General features: G+C 35.4%; 2 protein-coding genes across 3 annotated transcripts in view; one reads left to right on the forward strand and one right to left on the reverse strand.

Moving 5' to 3' along the window:
• The window catches only part of LOC139967001 (uncharacterized), a 29,160-nt gene extending 5,940 nt beyond the window's left edge, over positions 1-23,220 (forward strand). Inside the window, exons 2-11 of one of the 2 annotated variants that reach the window (XM_071970565.1) lie at positions 2,027-2,070; positions 3,976-4,021; positions 6,915-7,019; positions 10,262-10,407; positions 11,040-11,180; positions 12,116-12,224; positions 12,814-12,906; positions 14,037-14,330; positions 16,544-16,615; positions 20,124-23,220. In XM_071970565.1, coding sequence (XP_071826666.1) covers positions 2,027-2,070; positions 3,976-4,021; positions 6,915-7,019; positions 10,262-10,407; positions 11,040-11,180; positions 12,116-12,224; positions 12,814-12,906; positions 14,037-14,330; positions 16,544-16,615; positions 20,124-20,224 — 1,151 coding nt within the window. In that variant the 3' untranslated portion in view covers positions 20,225-23,220. Of the gene's footprint in view, positions 1-2,026; positions 2,071-3,975; positions 4,022-6,911; positions 7,020-10,261; positions 10,408-11,039; positions 11,181-12,115; positions 12,225-12,813; positions 12,907-14,036; positions 14,331-16,543; positions 16,616-20,123 lie in introns of both variants that reach the window. The other variant, XM_071970564.1, reaches the window with a different exon arrangement.
• Positions 1-23,333, reverse strand: part of LOC139967002 (ileal sodium/bile acid cotransporter-like) — a 57,526-nt gene that overhangs the window by 25,858 nt on the left and 8,335 nt on the right. The window lies entirely within an intron of this gene.

The following is a 23,333-nucleotide window of genomic DNA, read 5'->3' on the forward strand; positions in this document are numbered from 1 at the left end:
GTTGTCATTCATGACGTCAGTACTGCAGTCGATTATGAAGTTATAACTTTGTTTTCACATAACTTATTTTACAGTATACGACCCAGAAATGACTTAATCAAGGCCAAAAGATATATGCTTTTGATGTTTCGTACATTAAACGTGCCTTAGTTTATTCTGTCGATGTGACATTCTAGGTTGGACAGCAACTGCAACCAAATATTATATATGCATTGCATAGATGCGTCATTCCGTAAATTAGAATGAAAACACAGTAATCAGCGAATTATTTTACTTGTAGCAGTTAGGTGCATATTATGAAAGAACAGAAAAGAGAGACTGAAGTCAAGCAACTTTTTTTATTAACCATACATATATATATATATATATATATATATATATATATATATATATATATATTCTTTAATAAGTTCACGTGACAAGATGTATAAAGCTGTGACCTTGAAGTATAAGAGAAACAACATCTATAAATATATACTTTTTTATATTTCCCAATGGTATAAAAATGTCGAACAGGCAAACATTTATTGATAATACTTGGAGGAAGTTTAGAATTTGCGTCATAAACTGCGCAAAACATGAAGATAATTGGATTTTACCAGTCTTGTTATGCACGCTTCTAGCACATCCTTCGGGTTTGACTTTAATGAAACTGCTGTCGAAGATATTTCACCGACGACTAGCACTTTCTTTACCTCTTTCTCTTTTATCTCTGTCTCACAATCGAGACTCTCTTAGCCCCGTTAATTGAACATCTACTTTTTGTACTAATTTTTACTGCTAGGACGGGATACTCCATGTCCCTGAAGTTAAGTGCTGACATCAAATATTGTCATGGCCTTGAATTTCCCGTAGGAGTATTCTTCATAGCAAAGAATGATCACAGACAACACTTCCGGTTCCTTTGATTGAAGTCAATATTTCTTTTAGATGATCATAAAAATAACATTCCCAGTAGGACTGCCTTTGACTTTTCCGGTGAGATTTGAGCAGCCTTAAAAAGGGAGCATGAATTCAAATGTTCTCTGAAGATGCAGTTTTGTTCGGGGAGGGGACGAGGGGTGCGTGACATCAAAGATTGCCAAAAAACACAATAGTGGAACCCCGAACGTGCGACTGGACATAGCTCGTTTCAATACTTTCAAAATAAGGAAAGTGATCTACTAATTAAAAGATGGGGAGGGGCATTGGACTGGGTAGGGTATTTGGGTGGGAGGCACATGCTACTCGTCTTATCCAGGATAATTATACCATTACAACACTGCAGCATCTAAACTACAGGTAGGAAAAGTGCGCCCTGCTTGCAAATTTTATATGTGGCCCGCGAAAATATTTGCAAAACCTTATGCGGCCCGAGCAACATTATAGCAATATAAATAGGCTGGTATTTTTTTCCACTGTTCCAACTCACTACAATTTCAATATATATATTTATTTATATTTATATTTATTTATATTTATATTTATATATATATATATATATATTCATTTGCCTTTGTCGTTTACCTCCATTGCATTAACATAAAGTCTGTTCAAAGTATCTCTTTCGAGATCCGGCTTTAGGAATCACAAATGATTTTCGAGTTGGATAGCATCATGTTTGATCTCTAGAGTAAGGCAAAATATGTCACCAAAAACAGAACTAGTATTGTTCGATATAGGTGACAAACGCCTACAGTGGAATTACGATCTTCCTTACCGGTTTCGAACCTCTGGACATACAATCAGCGTCCATAGCCTAGTGGTTAGGGTGTCCGCGTACAGAGCGGGAGGCCCGTGGTTCGAATCCCGGTGGAGGCTGAAAGTTTTTTCACTGTTCTTGATTTTCCAACTCATTACGATTTTCATTTATATATATATATATATATATATATATATATAAACATATATTAAAACAGTGTGTTTCCCTCAACCCTCCCCCGCCCACTCACACAAATCTTTTAGTATATTCTAAGAACGTCTTCAGTTTGGAATCAAACAAACAATTTCCTGACTAATTTTTGTCTTTTCTTTTTTACTTCCGTAGAAGAGACAAGTGAAGAGACCATCGACCTTGTACAATCGGACTTGGTAAGTAAACAACATACTGTACATTGCTTCCGTTTTCGTTCTCATTTTAATACACAGAAAGTAAACAGGGTGGAGCGACATTTAGCTGTTGAGGACTGCATTGATACACGTCAAAACGATGCTAATGGCCTCTTGATTAATCCGTCACTGCCATCCATTTCCCCCAAGAGATACGGGGGCTAAATGCGGGGAGATATATAAAATCATGCAATGGAAATCACAACCTGAACGAAAGGAATTTTCTTCAAGTTCCATCATTTAAAGGGATTGTATTTGCCAAGACGAATGACATGCCGTAATCCGGAAATTGACTGCAACTTAATAATAGTACTAAAATTATAAGATAGTGAACTTGCTATCTGAAAGACAGTGTTTTGAACCTTAAAGTATGCACAGTGACATCTCCACGGTGGAAGAGGTCGAACATTTTGGTGGCCCCTCCCTTCAGTGAAACGAAAATAGCCAGGAAGGCAGATCTTCGGACTTCTACGAACGATAATTTACTTGCGTTCCATCATTACGCCCACATGAACGGTCCATATATCTCAAGTTTGATAAGGAACAATAAGGATGTCGTTACGTACGGATATATCTGTCATTTTGGGTCTTCATATACTGAAACGTTTTCCTTATTAAACGTGCATTCGAGTATGAAGTTGCAAGCTCTTTTGTACAATAATCAAATATGAATAATCACTAAGGGGAGACGTTTGTAACGAAAAGTCACCTGCCTGACGCGAAACGGCACATGCAGTCAAACAGTAGTAGTTGACTACACAATTATTACTCAAAAATGCTGAAAAACTGTCAGTTAGAAAATATTTAACGATAAGTTAGTCATTAGATAGTTGTACGTCATTTCAGAGAGATACAACGATACTTCAATAATAACGCTACTTTTGGATATCGCATTAGTATTAATTATTATACTTCTTTCATACTTATATCAGTGATGGGTTAATGAGTAAAATAAGATCTAACAAATTGCAGATTATTTTACAAGAAAAGGGAAATAGCGGTAAGTTTTCCGTGACATGTTAAAGTGTAGACATTACTCCTTTAACAATATCACAGTTCTCTCCTCGAATGGTTACGAAACAAAAAGCCTCACTTTCATATCGAAACAGACAAGACAGTGTTACCTTACACTGAAAGGTATCTTTACTGGAAATATGTTGTAAAGTCTCACAAATTGGCAGTTTGATGAGAAGGGAAACATTCATTCATGCATTTCATAAGAAAAAAAGAGAAATAAAAGTGATGTAGGTTTCCCTTTTGAAGGTATAGGGTGTCAAACTTTCAACATGTCAATTTTTTTGTATTGGAGGTTGTAGAAGTTATATGGTTCATATACAGGTAAAAGCTTGCTTATGTTTCATTCCATGCAGAAGGATTAACCGGGACAGTTGGCTTATTATGTGGAGTATTGTATTTCTGTCACGTAACCGAATTGGGACCTTATGTTTTATTTTATGCTTTTTTTTATGCTTTCGTAAACGGTTATTAAGAAGGAGATGTGTAGGGAGAGGTGGAGGTGGATTGGTTAATACATAGAATGCAAAGGGAAAATAATTGCGTTATAAACGTATGATTTGGTTGCTGATACAGTCAAACAAGTTAATTAAAATCCGCATTGAATACTATAGTAAGACAGTAACGACTACATTAAAGAATCCAATCTACACTTCAGACGCAAATAATAATGGGTTCAAATGCACGTCAGGCGTAATTGATTTGACAAAAAGAACAGTTTTTTTTCAAAGATCGAAGGTTGCTTCTATACTGCTATCGTATATGTTGTTAATGACCGTATTTTCTTGGTGAATATGTCAGACTACATGCGTCTGGTGCATCAGATGCTATATACCTGTAATATCAAAAGTCTCTTTCTAATCACATTTGCAGGACCAAGACAAAAATACAGACAGCCAATCAGAGACTCTTACGACAGGTAAGTAGAACTGAAATATCAGTGATTCAAATATATCTCCTGACTTATAAAATACTCCAGACATTACCAATTTCTGTATACGTCGGAATTTTGTTGGAATTGAGCAAGAAAGTACAAACCAAATACAAGTATGTCACATTGTGTCATAGTGAGGACAGCAGCGTACATATAGTCTTTCCTTCCTTCAGCAAGGCTTCATATAAATGATTCTTCAGCAACGCAATCATTGTTGTTGTTTTTTGCTTACTACCTTTCTTTCTTTTTAACATAACATTGTATTGTATTGACTCGAGAGGCTTTTTGAAGAATAACTTAACTTGTTATTCGACAATAGATGGCGTTTTTTGTTTACCGAATGGGTAAATTTATATCAGTTGAAGTAATATTTTAACAGACGGCAAAATAAGAATGCCGAAGTTTCAAGTATGGTCAAATTTGGTTTTCTCAACAAGTGTAACCTAAACAATTTAAAGTAAGCATCACTTTAAATATTCTGTTCTCCTTTGATTAGGTTCAATCAAACATAATATGATTAATTTGTTTTCAAATATGCCATATACGTCTTACCAATTAATCACCGTAGTTAGGGTATATAATGTTAGGATAGCATTTCCCTCAACTGTTTCTATAAGAATATTTAATCACGTCATATCTTTATAAATTCCTTCATAAAAGTATATAGTAAAATGGTACTAGTATATAAACAAATTTAATGACATGACAAATTCCTGCCTACATAATTACACCTCTCTGCGGTATATTCAACGTGATACCTCTAACCGTCTTAATAACACCTTTTCTTAAACAGAATTACATCAATTAAATCATAACAACAACTACTCTACTTAATTAAACATGCCTCTTAAGGTTACTACCCTCTTTTATCAAATTCTCAAGTTAAACAATTTTCCCCTTCAGAGTTTCCTCTTGCGAACTTCGCAGTCGATTGCCTAAAAATAAAAATGCCAGCAAGCTGATGATTAGCTTCATGTCTACAAGGGAAAGAACAGGGCAGTCGCTGCCTCATGGAAAGATTTTCGGAAACAAAATTCTTCTAAATTTACGAGAAAGATAGAGGAGAGCGATGGCTGTCTTGCAATCCCAACAGTCAAATATGACTCCTTATTTCCGTTACTCATCTAAAAATAGCCTTGATGCCTCCTCAAATGCATTCACAGTGAGAAACCGCAGTTTTCCGTTTATATTTCTTGTCTTATTTGTCCTAACATTTACTAAAATTGCTCCTATTTCCAGAGGAATGACGTAGATGCTGACGCAGGTTGCGCCAGCGGAGCTTACATCTCGCGAATGTAGATCGAGTTGTGGAGTTGGGCTGTTTATGTGCAAGCAAATGCACTTGTTGTAAATGGACGGAAAATCAATAAATGGAATCGACTCGGGCAAATTCTCGAGAAGCTGCTTGCGGCCAATAGTTTTACTAGCTAAAGTAAACTTGGCAGTTGGCTCTCTCTCTCTCTCCCTCTCTTTATCTTAATTCGCTTGACAATTTTGATTGCTAAATGATTTTCGATACACTTTTGTAGTGTAAAAGTTGAACAAACCGAGGGAGTGAGCAAGAGGAGTGTTGGTATAGCGTGTTTGTCACTTTGATGTTCGTAGAATTAACTAGAGCAACGGAGGGAAATGAAATTTGAAAGGCAGTATCTCGGCAAGCGGAAGTGAATACAATGCAACTAATTCGATAGGTAGTGAAATGTAGCAGGACCAAACAAGTGATACGAACTGCGCTTTCAGAAGGCGTGAAATGAAAATGAAGGGCATTTCTCCATGGTGAATATTATTCAGGCTGATTCATTGCAATGGCCAAATTGTTTTAACAGTGACTAAATCGACTATTTTTGACTGCTCGCTTAATTTCCTCAAGATATGAATATGTATACTTGCTTACGTGTTCTCTCTATGGGAAACCGAGGCATGATATCAAAATTTTGTATGCAGTATGTTTACAATGCGCGTAAACTGTTGCAACATTCCTTCCGAAACTACACCAAATGTAGGTCCGAAGCCTTTTGTGAATCGAACATATTTGGAAGTACAAAAAGTTAAGATTAATGCATATATTTTGTATTCACAGAAGCAAATATTTACTATTTTGCCATTCCTTGTCAAATTCGTTGACAAGAATTTAAGGAAGAAATAAATCTCGCAGCTATATATATGCTTAATTCATGCAGAAACACCTGTGACGAGGCGAGAAGGTTATTTACGTAATTCCCCTGCAAAATGACCGATGGCATTTTCGTTTTACTTTCTCCTTCTATATGACTTGATCATCATATTCCAAGTGATCCGTGGTTGTCAGAAATTATTATATGTAGTGTACTTCGAACGATGAAATCTTAATAGCACTCTCCCTTCAAGTGTGCATAAGAGATTGTGAAAAAAGCGCTAGTGTCGCACTCACCATTTATGCGGTCATTTTAATTTTCAATTCAGAAATTTAGAACATGACAGTTGTACTATATATATATATATATATATATATATATATATATATATATATATATATATCGGTAAAGGTTTAGTTTACCATAACAGCCAAGTTCTTGTTAACAACAGTTGACAAAACATGTAGTTTACATTCGCCCATTCGCCCACGACATCACGACATCAACAATATACTTTAATAAAACTGTTTTTACAAAAGGGAAACTGTTCGAACATAAAGTAAATCCAAAGTATTGCCAAGGTCAATACTATATAGCAACCTGTGATGTTTGCTCCCGCATAATCTATCAAACAATATATACGTGTATATGTGTTTAGTTGTTTAGTCGTATAGACGTCACATGTATGTCATGGTAACCATTACACAATAACAAGTCTACGCTATATCATGAGACTTCATCGTTCTTCTTTCATATTTCAGCAGTCCCATCTAACTCAGATGAAAAACAGGAAGTGAATAAAGAGGTGACAAATTATCAAACAATAGAAGTAGATGGGCACAGCAAAATAGACGAGGAATCACCAGCTGGTAAGCAAACAATGAGTTTCCTCGTGGAATCCTTAAAATCATTATGTTAAAACCTTTTATCATTATGTACGTTACAAAGGATTCTTTATGCACCCAAGAACGATCAATTTTGTTAACTTTATAAAGGTTAACAAGTTGCACTATAAATTTATTATGATGCTACGGTAATATGAAGTCACATACGTAAGAAACGAATTGCCCGTGACTTTATATATCGTGACAGCAGTTTTAAGTACTTTCAATAGGTATAACATTTAGATTAAAATATGGTATATTTAGAGAGCTAGTTCCTGCCATTTTCTCTAGATTTCTAGAGTGGATAAGGACTTTGTAATTACTCTAACATCACTGTAAAGCTCACAATCAATCTTGCTAAAAGGTTGCCGAAAAGAACGAAATCATATTACGATATTCCGTAATGAAAGATAATTTCTTAAATGCCGTAGGGAGTGCACGAACACAAGACGTATAAGGTACACTGCAGCAGAGATACACGACGTGTTGTTATAAAGCATAGGTTTTCTGCACATCGCGCTATATATAGAGATACTTGCTGTATCGGACCACGCCATGCGCAATTATTAATGATATTCTCCGGGATCTACTGAAGATGAACATTGTTAGCACGCCGTATACATTATAGACTATTGAATTGTGTGATAGAGTTAACCTTTTATTTCCGTTGTTGTGATCTTCTGTAAAGGTAACCCAAAATATCAAAGTATCACAATTACATTGAAAGGAATAGGAGGGTACAGGCAATGGTGTTAAAGTGGTCAATTATTACCAACCCAATAAAACTTAGAGGGGACCCTGAAGGCTATATGGTTATTTCATAACAACCGCCTTAAGCCTATAAGGACTTTCTTGTATCCATTTTTGTAACTTTTATACACATCCGTCATTATATTATGACATAAGTAGTAAAGTATTAAAAGAGTAAAAGGATAATTAAAGGTCCATCTAAATGGCATTCGATAAAATTAATAACATTATTATTAACGCTGAAAGGTCAACTTATCAGAGCTATTTACCCTACCGTGATACACCACAAATATAATTTGCTTCTATACAACCTCACAGTAACCTATGCAAACGATACCCAATATTGTGATCGATAATCCTTTCCAGTCACTCCTCCTTCACCGTAGGACTACTCTGCAAATGAACACAGATATCATTTGTATTTGCATTATATACTTTGAAATAGAATATAAGCTGCAAATTAACACGAAAATAACACAAAAAAACCATCAACATCGTAAGGTTTTCATATCTTTTGATTATTCGCCGTAGAGAAGATAATTAGTTCAAATAAGGTATTCACAATCGATACGATTTATTTATTTAAAAAAAATGAAATTTTATGATTACATCTCATGCATGGTAATACAGCTACAGTTACCTAAACCCTTAACGATAAAAGTTTTTTCCTTGTTCAATTAGATCCCAAATGTGACTCTTTTAGCAAGCTTTAATTTAAAGGCAGCTAATGGTCTGTTATTGGATGTTGTAGATTATATTACCTCGTCGAGGAAGTAAGTACAAGTGTCAAGAGGATCTCGTATTGTGACATCAAGAACGTACTTTTAAATCAGGTCAATAACCAGCATTGAAGATATTTGTATTAGTTCTTAAAATTCAGCTTTCTGCAGCTGATCGAAAATGTTCACAAAACTAAGTGAGAATTAATGACAAAAATATGGTAATTGATAATGTAAGGACACCTAACTCTAAGGTATTGTCATCAAATTGACGGCAGTTATTGGCTAATTCTAATGGATCTGCTAGATTCTAAATGTTACTTCCCTTCAGTTGTTCATGATGTAACATGACGTATACAAAACAAGTATATCCTCATTTCGATTTAAAGTTAAATTTGCTGCATATCGTTAAATATGTACAAAACAAACATCAAGAAACTGACCACATGTTCACGTTGAAAAGAACTAAAAGCAACTCGGAATATTTTAATATTTGATTTGCATTAGTCAGAATTCGTTTGGGATTCGATACAACAAAATAATTGTTAATAAAGAGTGGTTTTCGGTAGTCATGATACCAGGACCGAAGTGCGTAATAAGGTATGATCACATAAATTATTCATTTGGTATGAAAACAAGCTTTCGTTATTGTAATATTCATCGATTGCAAACATTATGTAAATATCCAAACTTGTAAAAAAAGGGATCGATGAACACAAAAGAAACGAAAGGGTTCTCTGAAAAATGATCTGGTTGGGATAGAAAGGGGATGAGAGGAAAGGAAATACGATGTTTCTTATACAGAGTTAAATCCACCATCTTAAACTTGAATATGCACCGTTGATGGCAGGTGTCTTGGTACGTGATAAACGCCATCTTTCGCAACTTCAAAGAGTTTACAGAAACAACATGGTCGTGCGTAGGTGGAATATATATTCGATCTGACGGCAAGAGGTGTGAAAGTTGTAAAGAGGCCCAAATCGTACAGGATGAAATCTAGGCACGTTTCAATACTTCAGATCAGAATATTATTGTCTAGTATCTGCACACAGTATTACGGCCCCCGCTTCCTTCCCTCCCCCGTCTCGCTAACCATCCTTCACACGTATCTTCCCACGTCCACATTAAACTTAGCGTGTTTATAAATATATATGTTGGCGATAGTTTCCCTATATTGTAATAAATATATAAGATGGTGTTTCATGTTGTGGGCGTTAGTGTCATTACGTTTCTAAAGAATATTACATTAGGTTGGGGTCTCCGACTATTCTTTGAACTGTTGTTGATATTGGCGCTATATAAATGTTTTCTGATTCGATTGATTCACGGGTCTGCTTCCTGGAGTCTTCTCTTAGTAATCGATAAGTGGGCCGATTTGATCAAATGACTTACAGTACTATAGAATCCGAGTTGACTTATTGCAGATATTGTGCATACAGCGACATTGATAGCGTAACGTCATGCCTGCAAAACACGTTTACTGTGCTAAGTGTCATATATATATAGGTAATAATAAGTTTGTTCATATATAAGGTGTGCGTGTTAACCATTGTACTAGTTATCAAATTTTTATTTGTTTTTATCTTGTTTTCTTATCTCTGTTTACTTTAACTTAAATATATTACCTCGCGAACTGGGTATATAAGGCGATGCATTTGTGCCCCATCTTCCTGAGTTGTACACAGTAACATTAATGTAAAATAAAAACATATTGTAAGATGTTGCTTAGCGGTATATTACTACCTCATTATTCAACAGAGGAAGAGAACGTGCTCACTGAAGAAGAAGCTCAAGAACTTCTCCTAGAGTTGAGTAATCCTGCCGAGGTGGCGCAGTTCATAGTTGCTTCAGATGATGCAAGGGGTTTCTTGCAGGCTCTTAGATTACTTACTGACCAAGATTACGTAAGGATTTATACAGTCATATTTTTTCAACAACAAGCTTGATTCCGCTTGAACTAGTCACATTGTTTAGTGCAGATCGAATATACATTCAGTATTGTTCAGTCACAAACTTCTGATTATGTAAGGGTGTGTAGCACAACGTGTGCGTTAGCTGTATGGTAATTTATTCACTAAACATAATAATTCTTGTGATTTTAATATGTTTGTTCTTGTAGATATCTTTATTGTTAGCGAAAATTGAAATTGTGTAGTTTGTTTTTGGAATACCACTCACTCCATTCAAGGATTCATGTCGTTGTCAATATATGATATCACTTATTTCCCCATATATTACTGTGACGTCATCGTCATCACATGGACATATTTCTGCTTTAAAGTCAAAGAACAATGGCCGTAAGAAGCTTTAAAAGGATGAAGTCAGGAACTGACACCGGCAAACAAAACCAAACATGCACTAGACATGTGAAGAGAAACTTAGGATGTAATAGCAAACGTCCCCGCAACAAGTATTCATCTCCCCCTCCCCCACCCCCACCGCCAAAATGGTCATGCCACTGTATTAACATAGTCCACGTGTATTCCAGTGTTCACTCTAAACCATCAGTTCTCTATACTGTTTATCGTTACTGTAGATATCCCTCAAGGTGGCTTACTATCTGAGAGACAGAGTGATGGAAGAGCTCCGTAGAATGCTGATGATTCAAGAGATGGAACTCTCCAGAACGCTCCTCAATAATTACCAACCCACTGATTTCACACAGGACCAACTTCCGGTAACTACCACAAGAAAATTTATCATTTTCATGTCACACGATTTGGCGATGACGCTCATGCTAAAGTTAATCATTCCATTCAATATAAAATGTTAATGAAATTTTTCATAAGCGACCTCGTTTTCGGGATATATATTTCTGGTTTGAATCTGTTTGTTTGAACAGGGTGCTGGCTTTGTGAACCTAAAGAGCGGTGACCTATTTCAAACAAAATCGTTTTTTTAAGACTCTTATGCGGACTTTAGAGGCATTTTGATGCATTGTTTGGTTTAATTTAATTTCAAATTAATAATCAAATTAATTACACAGACAAGATTTTAGCACCAATATCATATTTATTAATGTGTATAACCCTTATGTACCACGTTATTGTTTTTATAATGGGCTCGGTAGCTAATTACCATGCACAGACAAACTTACAAAAACAATTGGTTGAAGCGACCCAACATCAGGTCAAAGAAGAAAAGGGAAATTCACTAGTTATGATATGGTCTGTTTGAATCCCACCGATGCCACCACTTACACTATACGAATCCAGTCAATCAGTGATCTTGGTGAATCACAGCTAGTTTTCTATAAACTGCTACATTGCACATTCGAGCTGAAACATGAATGCTTTGTAGAGAACTAACACAGAAATAAAAAATTCTTTATACTATGCATGGACAGTATGGCTAAGAAGCAATCGCAATGAATGTAATCTGAACTTATACGAGAATAATATAGGCTATATGATGATAACAACAGCCAAGGTTGGAATCTACGTGCCATGTGAACAAAAGACCGGATTAAACTATAGTCCGGAATAAAATGTAAATGATATACGATTGGCCACATACACACAATTGCAATCATCCAAAGTACGTGTCATAATTATTATTTAAAGTCTATATTATTATTGATCCTCATTGTATGTGCTTTATCTTGTTGTACAGCAAGATGCACCGCCAGCGCCTTACTATGAATTCAACCCATTCCTCCAAGAGGAAGCAGATTATCCCCAGCAGGAACCTTACGATGTATATGAAGAATCACTTAGACAAGGTACTACTTACGCATGCTCAGTGCAATGATTGTTTGTTAAGCGATTGGAAAATTCTATGACATGATTTGAAGCTGATATTATCATCGATTAGTATTATACCGGTTGCTTCACGTAATGAAATATTTTCGATTTGAAGCAAACGAATCGTTACCATTTCAATCTCTTCTGCGTCAATGTCCTTGTATACACTATAAAGTCTTAAATTAAAATGCAACAGGATTTTCTTTCTCACATTTATCTTTGGTGCATTACCAAAATAGAACAATGAGTGTTACATTATATCGGTGCCTAGTGTGTAGTTAACATGAACTGTTGCTTTTATACTTACTAAACTGTAAAAATTCAATACTTTTTATACCCAAATACCACGTTTCCGTTGCTTAAAACAATTGTTTTCCCGTTTGCTATTAAATGTGTAACGTCTATTTATTGTATTCAGTTGAAACAGGGAGTTGTTATGGAAACTCCCTGGTTGAAATAACCTATACATCTAGTTCGATAATCATCTAACTTGCAAATTAAATGTAGAAATATCGAAGAATATATTTGACGGCATTATAGAGATGTTATACATTTTCATCAATACAGAAAACTCAAGGGCATTGGCAGAAATAGCAGAGGCAGTAGCACAAAAGATCGCAAATGGAGATTTGACACCTGAGAACGGTGTCAAAATTATGAGTGAGTATTACTGATGTAAAATCTCATTCCATTTTACCCACCTACCCTGCAAACTACGCACTGAAAGAGTTAGATCATATGATGTAGATTTCTATTTGTTGACCTAATTATGTGTATAGTCGGTGCATGACATATACGTGTATCTAATAAGGGTTTTCTCTCAAATCCAGTTCGGGTAAGTAAAAGACTTAGAAGGGACGTGCGCTGCTATTGGTACCGTATTTGTTGATCTTTTTCTCTCTTTTAGACTATTTATTGTAACCAGCCTACTTACGTTCATATTTTCCTTGTTCATGTTTTATATTTTTATATTTCATATTGTATCGCACTGTGCTTTCGTACCTTTGTTTTGTTATTTTCATCGGCTGTTTCACGCTGGTCACTATAAAGGTCTAAGTAGACTTAACGTTGAAGCCTATATTCAATGTTAGCTCTTTTGTTCGTTCATCTCTGTGTGCATGTTCTGTGCATTGTTATACCTGATTCATGGATCCCGTCGTCATTATTAAACCTGACCATCCATGTAACGTTGTGTTTTATAGTGTAATACACAAACCACGCGGATTCGTTGAAAGCGTGTGCATTTCATACACAAAATGAGTTGGCTTCACTACATGTATGAATAATCAGTACAACGATGGGAACTAATGACCTTGCACCCCCCCCCCCACACACACACACATACATACTCCCTATAGTCCATCAGGTTAGAATCCCTAACATGCAACTGTCGCAGCCTATTTATTCTATATTATAGTTAGCGCCATGCTTGGTTTACCGCAGCAACCGAAAAGCTCACTAGCAGCGAGGACATCACAGCCTAGTACAATTTTGATGCAAATTGCTTTCACACAAAACTATGGTTCTAGTTAAAAAATAAATTTAACCACGACTATTGCTTTTGCTGTTTTAATTTGTTATCATATTTCCGTGACTAACTCGAATAAGATAATGACACCAAGTTAAACCTGAAAACGGCTTTGCGCGCAATCACTCCATTTACGTAATGTACGGTACCGTTTGATGTATGAAATACAACGCTTAACATATATATTAAGTCAGTTCTCTTTATGTACACAAAATTGATGAATTGTTGATATGGAGTAATTGTTCTTTCTTGACTTTTCCAGACACAGTTGCAAGTCTTTTGCCGGACAGTTACTGGGAGAAAGCATTGGAACTATTCGCAGACGACAACTCATATCCACTCAACTACGACGGACCAGGTTCAGACTACAGCGAAGGATCACTTGGAAGTGACGTCATCGAAGTTATTGACGATGAAGATGACGAGGAGTTGTCGGAGAGCTCTTCGGAACTTGAGAATGAGCTTAAAGATAAGAACCTGAGACAAGAAAACACACTGGAAAACCAACTAATGCAAAAGGCACATATAAAAGAAAACCAAGCAATGGAAACAGAAGGTACGATTTATAGTATAACGTGCATGACGCATATGACACAGTAAAACCTGGGTTGGATACAAAAACATGTTTTTAGTCAGACTATTCGTCTTTTTTGTGTGACTATACAGTACTACTTGTGTTCCTTCCCACGAGGCAAATTCAGTAGTTCAAATTTCATTAACAAAAACAGCACGTTTTGTTCTCTATGCAGCACTTATATAACTTTTTGCAACTATATAGCGCATATTTCATGTTATAAAACAAATTTTTAATCTGTTGGGACACTTCAAATGGCAAAATAGTTCGCTCAACAAGGCTTCATTATGTTTCTTCTCTTGTAAGATATCCCTTCAATCTTCAATCCGAATCGTCGACCTGTTTGTTATTCTTTCAAATATGTTCACGGAGTTAATTGCCGAGATTAATTTATATATGGAGAACGTATATACACCTACGCAAACAACCCCACGTAGTTAACTATTATTAAACCACGCCTAAAATATTCACAAACTGTGCTAGAAGAAATCTGAGTGAGTGAGAACGAAAGAGATTTTCTCGCAGTAAAAACCGAATCGTTTGATATACACTACTCCATACGGATTCTGTTTGGATATACAGGTTTCGTCTTAGTAACACCAAATTTAACACAATACTTCTACAAATCATATCTTTGGTGAGATATTAATCACAAAGACATATTGGCAATATTAATTCGAATTTTGCAATTTATGGGTTTGCATATCTAATCAGTCAAAGTCAGATAATGAAATTGTCAGCTTCTCTCTGACTGCTGGATGATTCTTAATTAAATTATTGCAAAGTATATACTTAAGTATATACGCTTCGGGGAGAACTTCAAGAATGTGTCAGACCGAAGTGCAATAAGTTTTCAATAAGATTATATACGACATCATATCGATCTCTCTTACTATTCTACAACATTAAATATTCAACGCTGTCAGTTTCTTAACAATGAGTCCGTTTTTCGTAAGACGTTTGCTACATACCTACGTCCGTACGAAGGGGAGTTCCTGTCGTAATAATGTAGCTAGTGCATGTGTTATGAATAAATTGTAAAAAAAATGTGATATCGAAATTAACGATGATTCTCTTATATATCGATCATACCAAGGAGCTTGAAATCTTTACGCAGCACTGAATAGCAAAAAGTTCAACAGGCAAAGATTCGTATACTTTATAAATCTTCCATTAATATCTTTTTAAACTATCTCAAATTTCTTTCGCTGAGAGCATTCCATTTAATGACGGCCGTAGGCTAAACTATTACTTTGAGACCAGACAGTCATTTTACTCCGCAAAAATACATGATGCTGAAGACTATCTGCTGTAGCTAACATTTATCTTATGTAACTTTCAGTTGATGCTGAGGATTGCATCATTCCCCTTAGGGTTAGCGTAGAATGCTATATAACTTCATTACAATATGTAAAAGACAGACTAAGAAGGGAAAATACGCGCATGCACTTTTTAACGTTAGATGTAGACACAAGTCGTGCTCATCTTAAGCCCTGTCTTACGCTGATGGGTCATCTACGAAGGACGCCACAAGTCTCTTAATGTAGACGCTCCTTACAATAATAAACTGAACATTAGAATAGGCTTGCGTGAGATCTGGCTGGTTACATGTATTGTAAGATAGTTTCTTCGATTACGTGCACTATATAGTGTTGATCTTATAATGTTACCAAAATTATGCCATTGTGTTAATTCAATCAAATTTAAATAAATGAATTTATTCCGTTCGTTGTATCATACTCACGTTACAATTCGTGTTAGTGAACGATGGTTACTGTAGTTTGTACAGGGAGTTGTCATTTCACACAACAGTAACACGGAACAGTCACGTAGTGTATAAACAATGCGCAGGTTACACGAAGATGACATATGAAGTATGTTTTACTGAAGCAAGAAATTATTCAAATTGAGAAGTGAACCGCTATACCGTCACTATATTATAACAGCTCCCGGAGCAACCCTCAAGAGAATTTAACTATAGCGATTCATCTTGACAAACTATATGTTCCAATCATTCTATACAGTCATCAGGCAGTTTCGTCTCTCATTTACGATGTGTTGCACATCAATAAACGAGACACGCCATGGACGCCTCGATGACTGGGGACCTATTACTTGTTTTCTGAACTGTTCAACAAACATGGACGTGCTATTGAGTCAAATATTATTTTGTAACTTTATTTATCTATGATTAGACGCAGAAAAGACGATTGAAGAAGAGTTAACAGACGAAGATTATCAAGCTTTCTTTGACTGGTTGGAAAAAGGTAAATTCACATCGGTTTGCATAAATATAAGTTGGGAAATGATTGCGTAGGTGGACTAATTCGCTTCAGTAACAACCACATCTTAAGCGTGGGTGCACCCATCTTATCTTTTGCTCATTCCTATAAAATTAAAGGATATATTTATACTTAAGAGGCCCCTGAAGTGTTGGATAATTTAAAGCAGAAGAGATAATACTGGAGGGTCTTTTATTTCGGTGAGGTTTTTTGAGAGTGTTCATGTGAGTATGGGAACGTTGAGGTGCCATCGAAATATTTACAAAAACAATTCAAGAAATGTGTGCTTATTTCTGAGCTTTTCAATGACATAATCGAGGAACAAATCAGTCAGAGTGTATATATAAAACGTATGCAAAGAATTTGTTAAGTGTAAATACTTTATCCGAGTTGTGCAGCAAGTGGAGGGAATAGTTAATTGCTGTCAAAGCGTTAATATAGGTATATGTTATAGTAATTTTCACCAAAATAATGACGTGATTAAACAATAGTTTAACAATTAAAGTCAGTGGCGGCGGAACCGGGGGGGCTTGGGGGGGCTCAGCCCCCCCAATGAAAAAGATGAGGGGGCAAATGCATGATAAACCCCCCCAATATTTACCAAAGGCTCCGAAACGTGCATCTGCCCATTTTTTAATGCATACTTGTCGATCTGTCCGATGCACACGTATACTATATAGGTGTAATAATTAAATATGATAATTGATTGTCTGTATCACGCCTCATCGAATATTAGTGCTTTAAATAAGAGGGTAATAAGCTAAACGCTACACTCATCAACATTTGCGTTTACACTACGAGTACACGCAAGGCGTGGAACATGGCTTTATGTTTAAACGCAATCAATTATTAAACGAACAAAAACACAATATTAGCATTTCACCTGTACATGCATGCATTCATGACATGATGACAGTGCTAGGTCATAGAAATTTGTTGGCAACTGCACATGGTTTTGGAATTACCCATTTGTTGACATTAAGAAATGCTTTCTGTTTTTCTTATGACATTTATTTAATTCAGGGGCGTCGGAGCCGGTACGGGCAGGTCCGGCGAACGCCGGACCAATATTCACGACGCAAAAAAAAAAAAAGTAGGACTAAAAAATGGAAAAAAACCTCGGAGGTATATGTTTCAATAATTTTCAATAATGATGACGGCAAGTAGGCTAAATGTGACTACTCTGGCATGGCAGGGGTCTTGTTTTCAAGCTCGGGAAGTGCCATTTCCTGCAATCTGGGTGGCATATAATTCAAAATTTTCTCCATTTTCCATGGTGGCGCGTAGCGTAGTTTGACCTACCAAACGTCCCTCCGATAATTATGATAGTTGGCCACACACTGAACCGCCGTACCAATCAAAAATAGCTTCCGACGCCCTTGTAATTATTGCATTTTATTGCAAGTAGTAATTTACTTCACTAAAAAACGTCTTTGCGAGTACACGTCGAGTAATAGCTACTCTCTTAAAACACCATCGAATATACAAATTACAATGTTTTTACAGCTTTTTACGTGCAATCTGAGAAATTGCAGGCTTGAGACCCATTTTTAGGGCTAGGTATTCGCAGCATAAAACACTCGGGAAGTGCCGTTTCCGGCCATCTGGGGGGTTTGAAAAGCCCAAAAGTTTCTTGTACGCTCCGCGCCAACCGATGGTGGCGCTCCGCTTAGATAGTCTCCACATATTAGCCCCCCCAATAATTTTTCCGTTCCGCCGCGCCTGATTAAAGTTATCAATTTATGGAGTAACTATGGAAGTCATAATGTCGCTGCAAAGTGACAAAATGAGTACCTATCTAAATTCATTATTAATAAATTTAATGCTTTGCATCAACTTGATGGATTCATTGCCTAGCTTAAAGTAATTTAGCAATAAACAATTCCTGAATCCCAATTATAATATGTCTGCAATGATCATAACAACATTTATTTAAAAAAAATGGGCAAATTCATAAGACATGCTAAATTACGTCTGCTTTGCATTTTGTTAGCATACTGTCTATATGTCATGAAATCAACATTTTGTCAAACTTAAATGAACATGTCAACACCTAAACGTTCCAAAGCTACGGTTTAAACCTTAAAATATAAATGTGGGAGCTAAGGATATACATGAACTGAAGCGTGAAAACAAGGCATATTATGCCAAGATTAACTAATTGTTTGTTCACCAAATGGAGCATATCGATTCAACTTAAAGTAAATCAAAGATGGATGTTTCCATCTGTATAGCGGGATCCTTTAGTATTATAAGATCAAAATGTGACAAGGCCACTTGTACCATAGTCCACTTGTACCTAAATCCACTTGTACCAAAGTCCAATTGTACCTAAGTCCACTTGTACCATTAGTATTAGTATTATATGCATTACCATATGCATTAAGATCAAAATGTTACAAGTCCACTTGCACCTAAGTCCACTTGTACCTAAGTCCACTTGTATACAATAGTCCACTTGTAGTAGGCCTATATCTATAAGTCATTGCATATAAAGCACAAGCACAGAACTGTTTGATTTTTCGTATTCCATGTATTAAGTTAACATTTATGTGTATAATTTCTTACCCAAAGCAAACACACGAACCTAAATTGTTCATAGCTCACGCCAACGTTGGTATCTGTCACTTGCATTGCTGCTGTTTTAATGAATACTTATATAAATAGGTATCACTGTCATACATAACTTAGATATTACTTCCGCGTGTGTGTAATAACTGTCGACTATAAATATGCTTATAGCTCAACTGACACAATCTTAATTTTATGTCATTAAACTTGTGATAAAATTCTAATCTATAATCGCAAATGTCGTTCATCTGACATGTATTGACACCGCTCTCTATATAAGCCTACACCCACACAAATGAAAGTCACGTTGACGCTGGGTCTTATCCCCGTTGCTATCGCGAAGATAATTTGTGAAAAGATGTTAATTTCTCTGGTATGGGTATGATAACGCCCACGTACTTCAATGCATAAAATTCCTCCAAGGGCTTCTTGTCGTTTCTGCGTTATTGAAAGCTTCGCCGAGAAGCTCACTACATCTTAGCGGTACAGAATATGTTCGATATAAGAACACTTTGTCGTGCACAGGCGTAAGCGGAGGCTAATAATAATAATAATTATAATAAAAATAAAATAATAATAATAAAATGACAGGCCAATCAACTGCTCCGAGTTTCGAGACAGTTGAACTACGTACACACACATATCCTATACTTGAACACACACACGACGACATCGCATATCAAGGTATAGTAATAGCAATTGAGCAGTCAAAAATACGAGTCAATGACAACGGGAATTTACAGTTAGTGTTTATGGTGAACCCATCCGAGCAAGGAACACTTAAAAGGGAATGGAAATATGCACACACACACCATCACACAAACACAAAGAAGAGAGTAATGACGTACATTTATATTATAACTTTAATTATATACATATAAATATATTTAATCATACCATCGTTATTAATTTATTTTATTAGAAATGGGAGAAGTGTCACAGACTGATGAAAATGAGCCAACTATCAACGATGATGATGTCACAGACAAAGATGGCGGGAGCACGGAAGTGAACGACTCCTAGTTACGATCCTTCTTAGTTTCACGGTGGTACATTCCATGAGTTCACATTATAGCCCTTCAGTCCGTCTGTGGTCCCATTTCGTGGGATTCATGTTTGTTTTCATTTTCTTTCTATTCTGAAGCTGTAGTATGTCTAGAAGTAAGAGCACCGTATAACATTTCTAACCCATAATCCCCTGATTATAATTTAAGTTTTAGAGTATATCCTTCCTATCATGTTTCAATTGCTTGTAATCGTAGATTACCACTTATGCCGCACAAGTCAGTTTATATAATGTTATTAATCTTGCAGCAGAAAACAAAAATGTTTCGTAATTTCGTGCATATAACTGTATAAAGAGATTAAATGTGTTCGTATTTTACAAAACGTTTCATCGGATTCTCAAATTGAAGGCCCGAATTTCATTATAGGAAGACTTCTTTAACGCAGATTTTTACGTCACCATACGTATAAGCACTGAACAAGCTATAAAAATCCAGGTCAAAATCCTGCGTAATCGTCCTTCTTGTAGCCTCCAACTGGAATTACTTACTTTCCGTTGGTCTAATTCAGTTTTTCGTCTTCACCACCAACCCAACAGAAAACACTCTCATTTTTATTATTGTACCTACAAAATTAGATACTTTGTCCTCTCACAAGATATGAAGACATTTTTTAAATTATATATATATAGTTTTATTCTATTCATATTATATTTTCACTTTTAATTTTTTGATTGTTCATTACCCACCAAACTCTGTGGATGTAATTTAAAGCATAGCACATTTTTTTCATTAATAAAAATAACTATACTAGTAAAGTCACTTTCCTGTGTTTTGAGAACTAGTTTCATTGTTATTGTTTGTTTTTGAGGGTCTTCTCTTATAAATATGATTAAGTATAAGCGATAAGTTGTATCTTGTAATTAAAAAAAAAAAAACATAGAGGTCGAACTTGACTTGAGTTTTATTATCAAACTTGTACAAACTGTTTCTAATTTTATCGGTAAAGGGAAAAAAAGTAGCACTGTGGAAATCAGAAGACATTTGATAAAACTAAACAAGGAGTTTCATTTCTTGACACATATATAGTTGCTTTAGTTGCCAAATCTTGTCGAAGACCAGGAAGTTGTAGTTAGATATTTAAATGATTAAACAACTTTCTTTAAAATGGTAATGACACTGTTTACATACATAATTTCAAATTTCGTGATTTCTTTGTTCTTCTATTAAGGCTAACTGTATCAGTCCACTTATACGCTTTTCTTGAGTGAAGATTTTTTTATAAGGTTACAAAAATGGTGTCAAATATTCGTCCACAATGTTGCTACTTGGACAAGTTTTTATTGTGAATATAGAAAGATTTCATTTTCTTCCACTTTGCTGACATGTTTATGTTTTTTAAAAGATAAGGATAAGGTTTTTTAGTTTTTAGAGCTTCACGTGTTCATTCTTATAGTGTAATAGTGTTCATGACAGTTATTAAAGTTTACACGTTTTCAACCCACATATCGGGTATGCAACGAATATTGTCATCAAGAAATCTTGATATCTGAAAATGTAAAACTTCCTATGAATAATTTCCCACAAACAGCTTTTTTTCATGTCCTCTTCTGCATGCTGAAAACATAATTGAATGTTAACTAATTGTATAACAGTGAAACACAAAATCCAATTTGTTATTAAATGTGCAATATTCGTTCCATAATTGGTCGCATAAAACAATAAAAACTTCTTAAGATATTGCCTGAGTACTTATTGTATAAACTATTTGTAAAAATTATTCCTTGCTAATTAGGTACCACAAGATGAACATTCAAGAAACTATTCAAGTACTTACAAGAAACCACAGATTGATTTGCATTGTGTTCGTACAAGATATTGAAAATATATTGAAAATAATGTGAATAACCAAACAGCTATCTTGATGAATAATAGAGAATGAATGTTTTCACGGTAGCATTAAACCGAGGCTTAGAGCAACTATTGTTTTCACACAAATGTGAGATAGATTGACATAACAAGGGTTGTTACTAGCGACGCTTGTGAGACTGGCTGTGCTGGATAGGTAAACGAATGCATGTGCAAGAATTTTTTCAGTATATCTTTAAATCTGACTTATTCTGAGACTGGAGTTGACCCACTCCTTTTTTTTTTGGTTATATAATAAACTAATACCTCCACCAGTTTTGATAAGTTAGCATAGATTCTAGATACCACTTTGAAAAAGGTTCAAGACTGACTCATTTCCCCAAAGTACTTTTTAATTTATAAATGAAATGCATTCGTTCTAATTACCTAAAGGTGCATAGTGGGGTTCATGCGTGAAGCCATTTTGATTGGTTAGTTTATGCGTTAATAGTCAATTGTACGTTAATAGTTAATGTTATACTGAATCTGTACAACGCAAATAAGTTTATTTAACAGTCGCATCTCATAACAAGTCCGTCACATGACTCAGTATAGAGTACCAGCATATAGTATTCAACTAACTAGTAGGCATAGTCACGTGTGATGACGCCATCAATTAAGTTACAGCATTTTCGTTTAAATAAGCACGTAACTATGCTCAGAATTGATCTTTACCCACTAATTCTATCGCTGGCATAATTTTACACATTTCAAATAGTTGTATTCACTGTCCTTCTCGTGTATGTTTTTAATGCAAACTTCAATTTTAAGAGAATTTTTTAATTAATATATCAATTAATTAATGTTAAAGGCGCTATTCTTATTCTTACAGTTCTAGAACAGTCATGTATGGGTTTTCAGTCGAATGAGACATTTTCCGAACCTTGGTAATTTCATGTTTGCTTTATATATAAACAGATGCAGTTTTAATGCATAGCTTTAAAGAATTCTACAGATCTCAAGTTAAGATGGGTCAGGTTGGACATTCCATGCACTTTTTATTAAACAGAGAACATGGGAATATAATAATAATAAAAAATGCAAACTCTGCGGTCGGGATTATGTCATTAACAAATAGTGTGTGGGCACATTGGTACAAACCAGTAGTTAACAAACTTGTAGACCATTCCAGGTCCAAGTTATGCTTATATGACTTCAACAGCTGGCCAACCAAAAGACGTTTGGTAACTTGCTTAATATGTGATTAAGAAATTGTGAAG

Source organism: Apostichopus japonicus, chromosome 4 (assembly GCF_037975245.1).
Source record: "Apostichopus japonicus isolate 1M-3 chromosome 4, ASM3797524v1, whole genome shotgun sequence".
NCBI lineage: Eukaryota > Metazoa > Echinodermata > Holothuroidea > Aspidochirotida > Stichopodidae > Apostichopus > Apostichopus japonicus.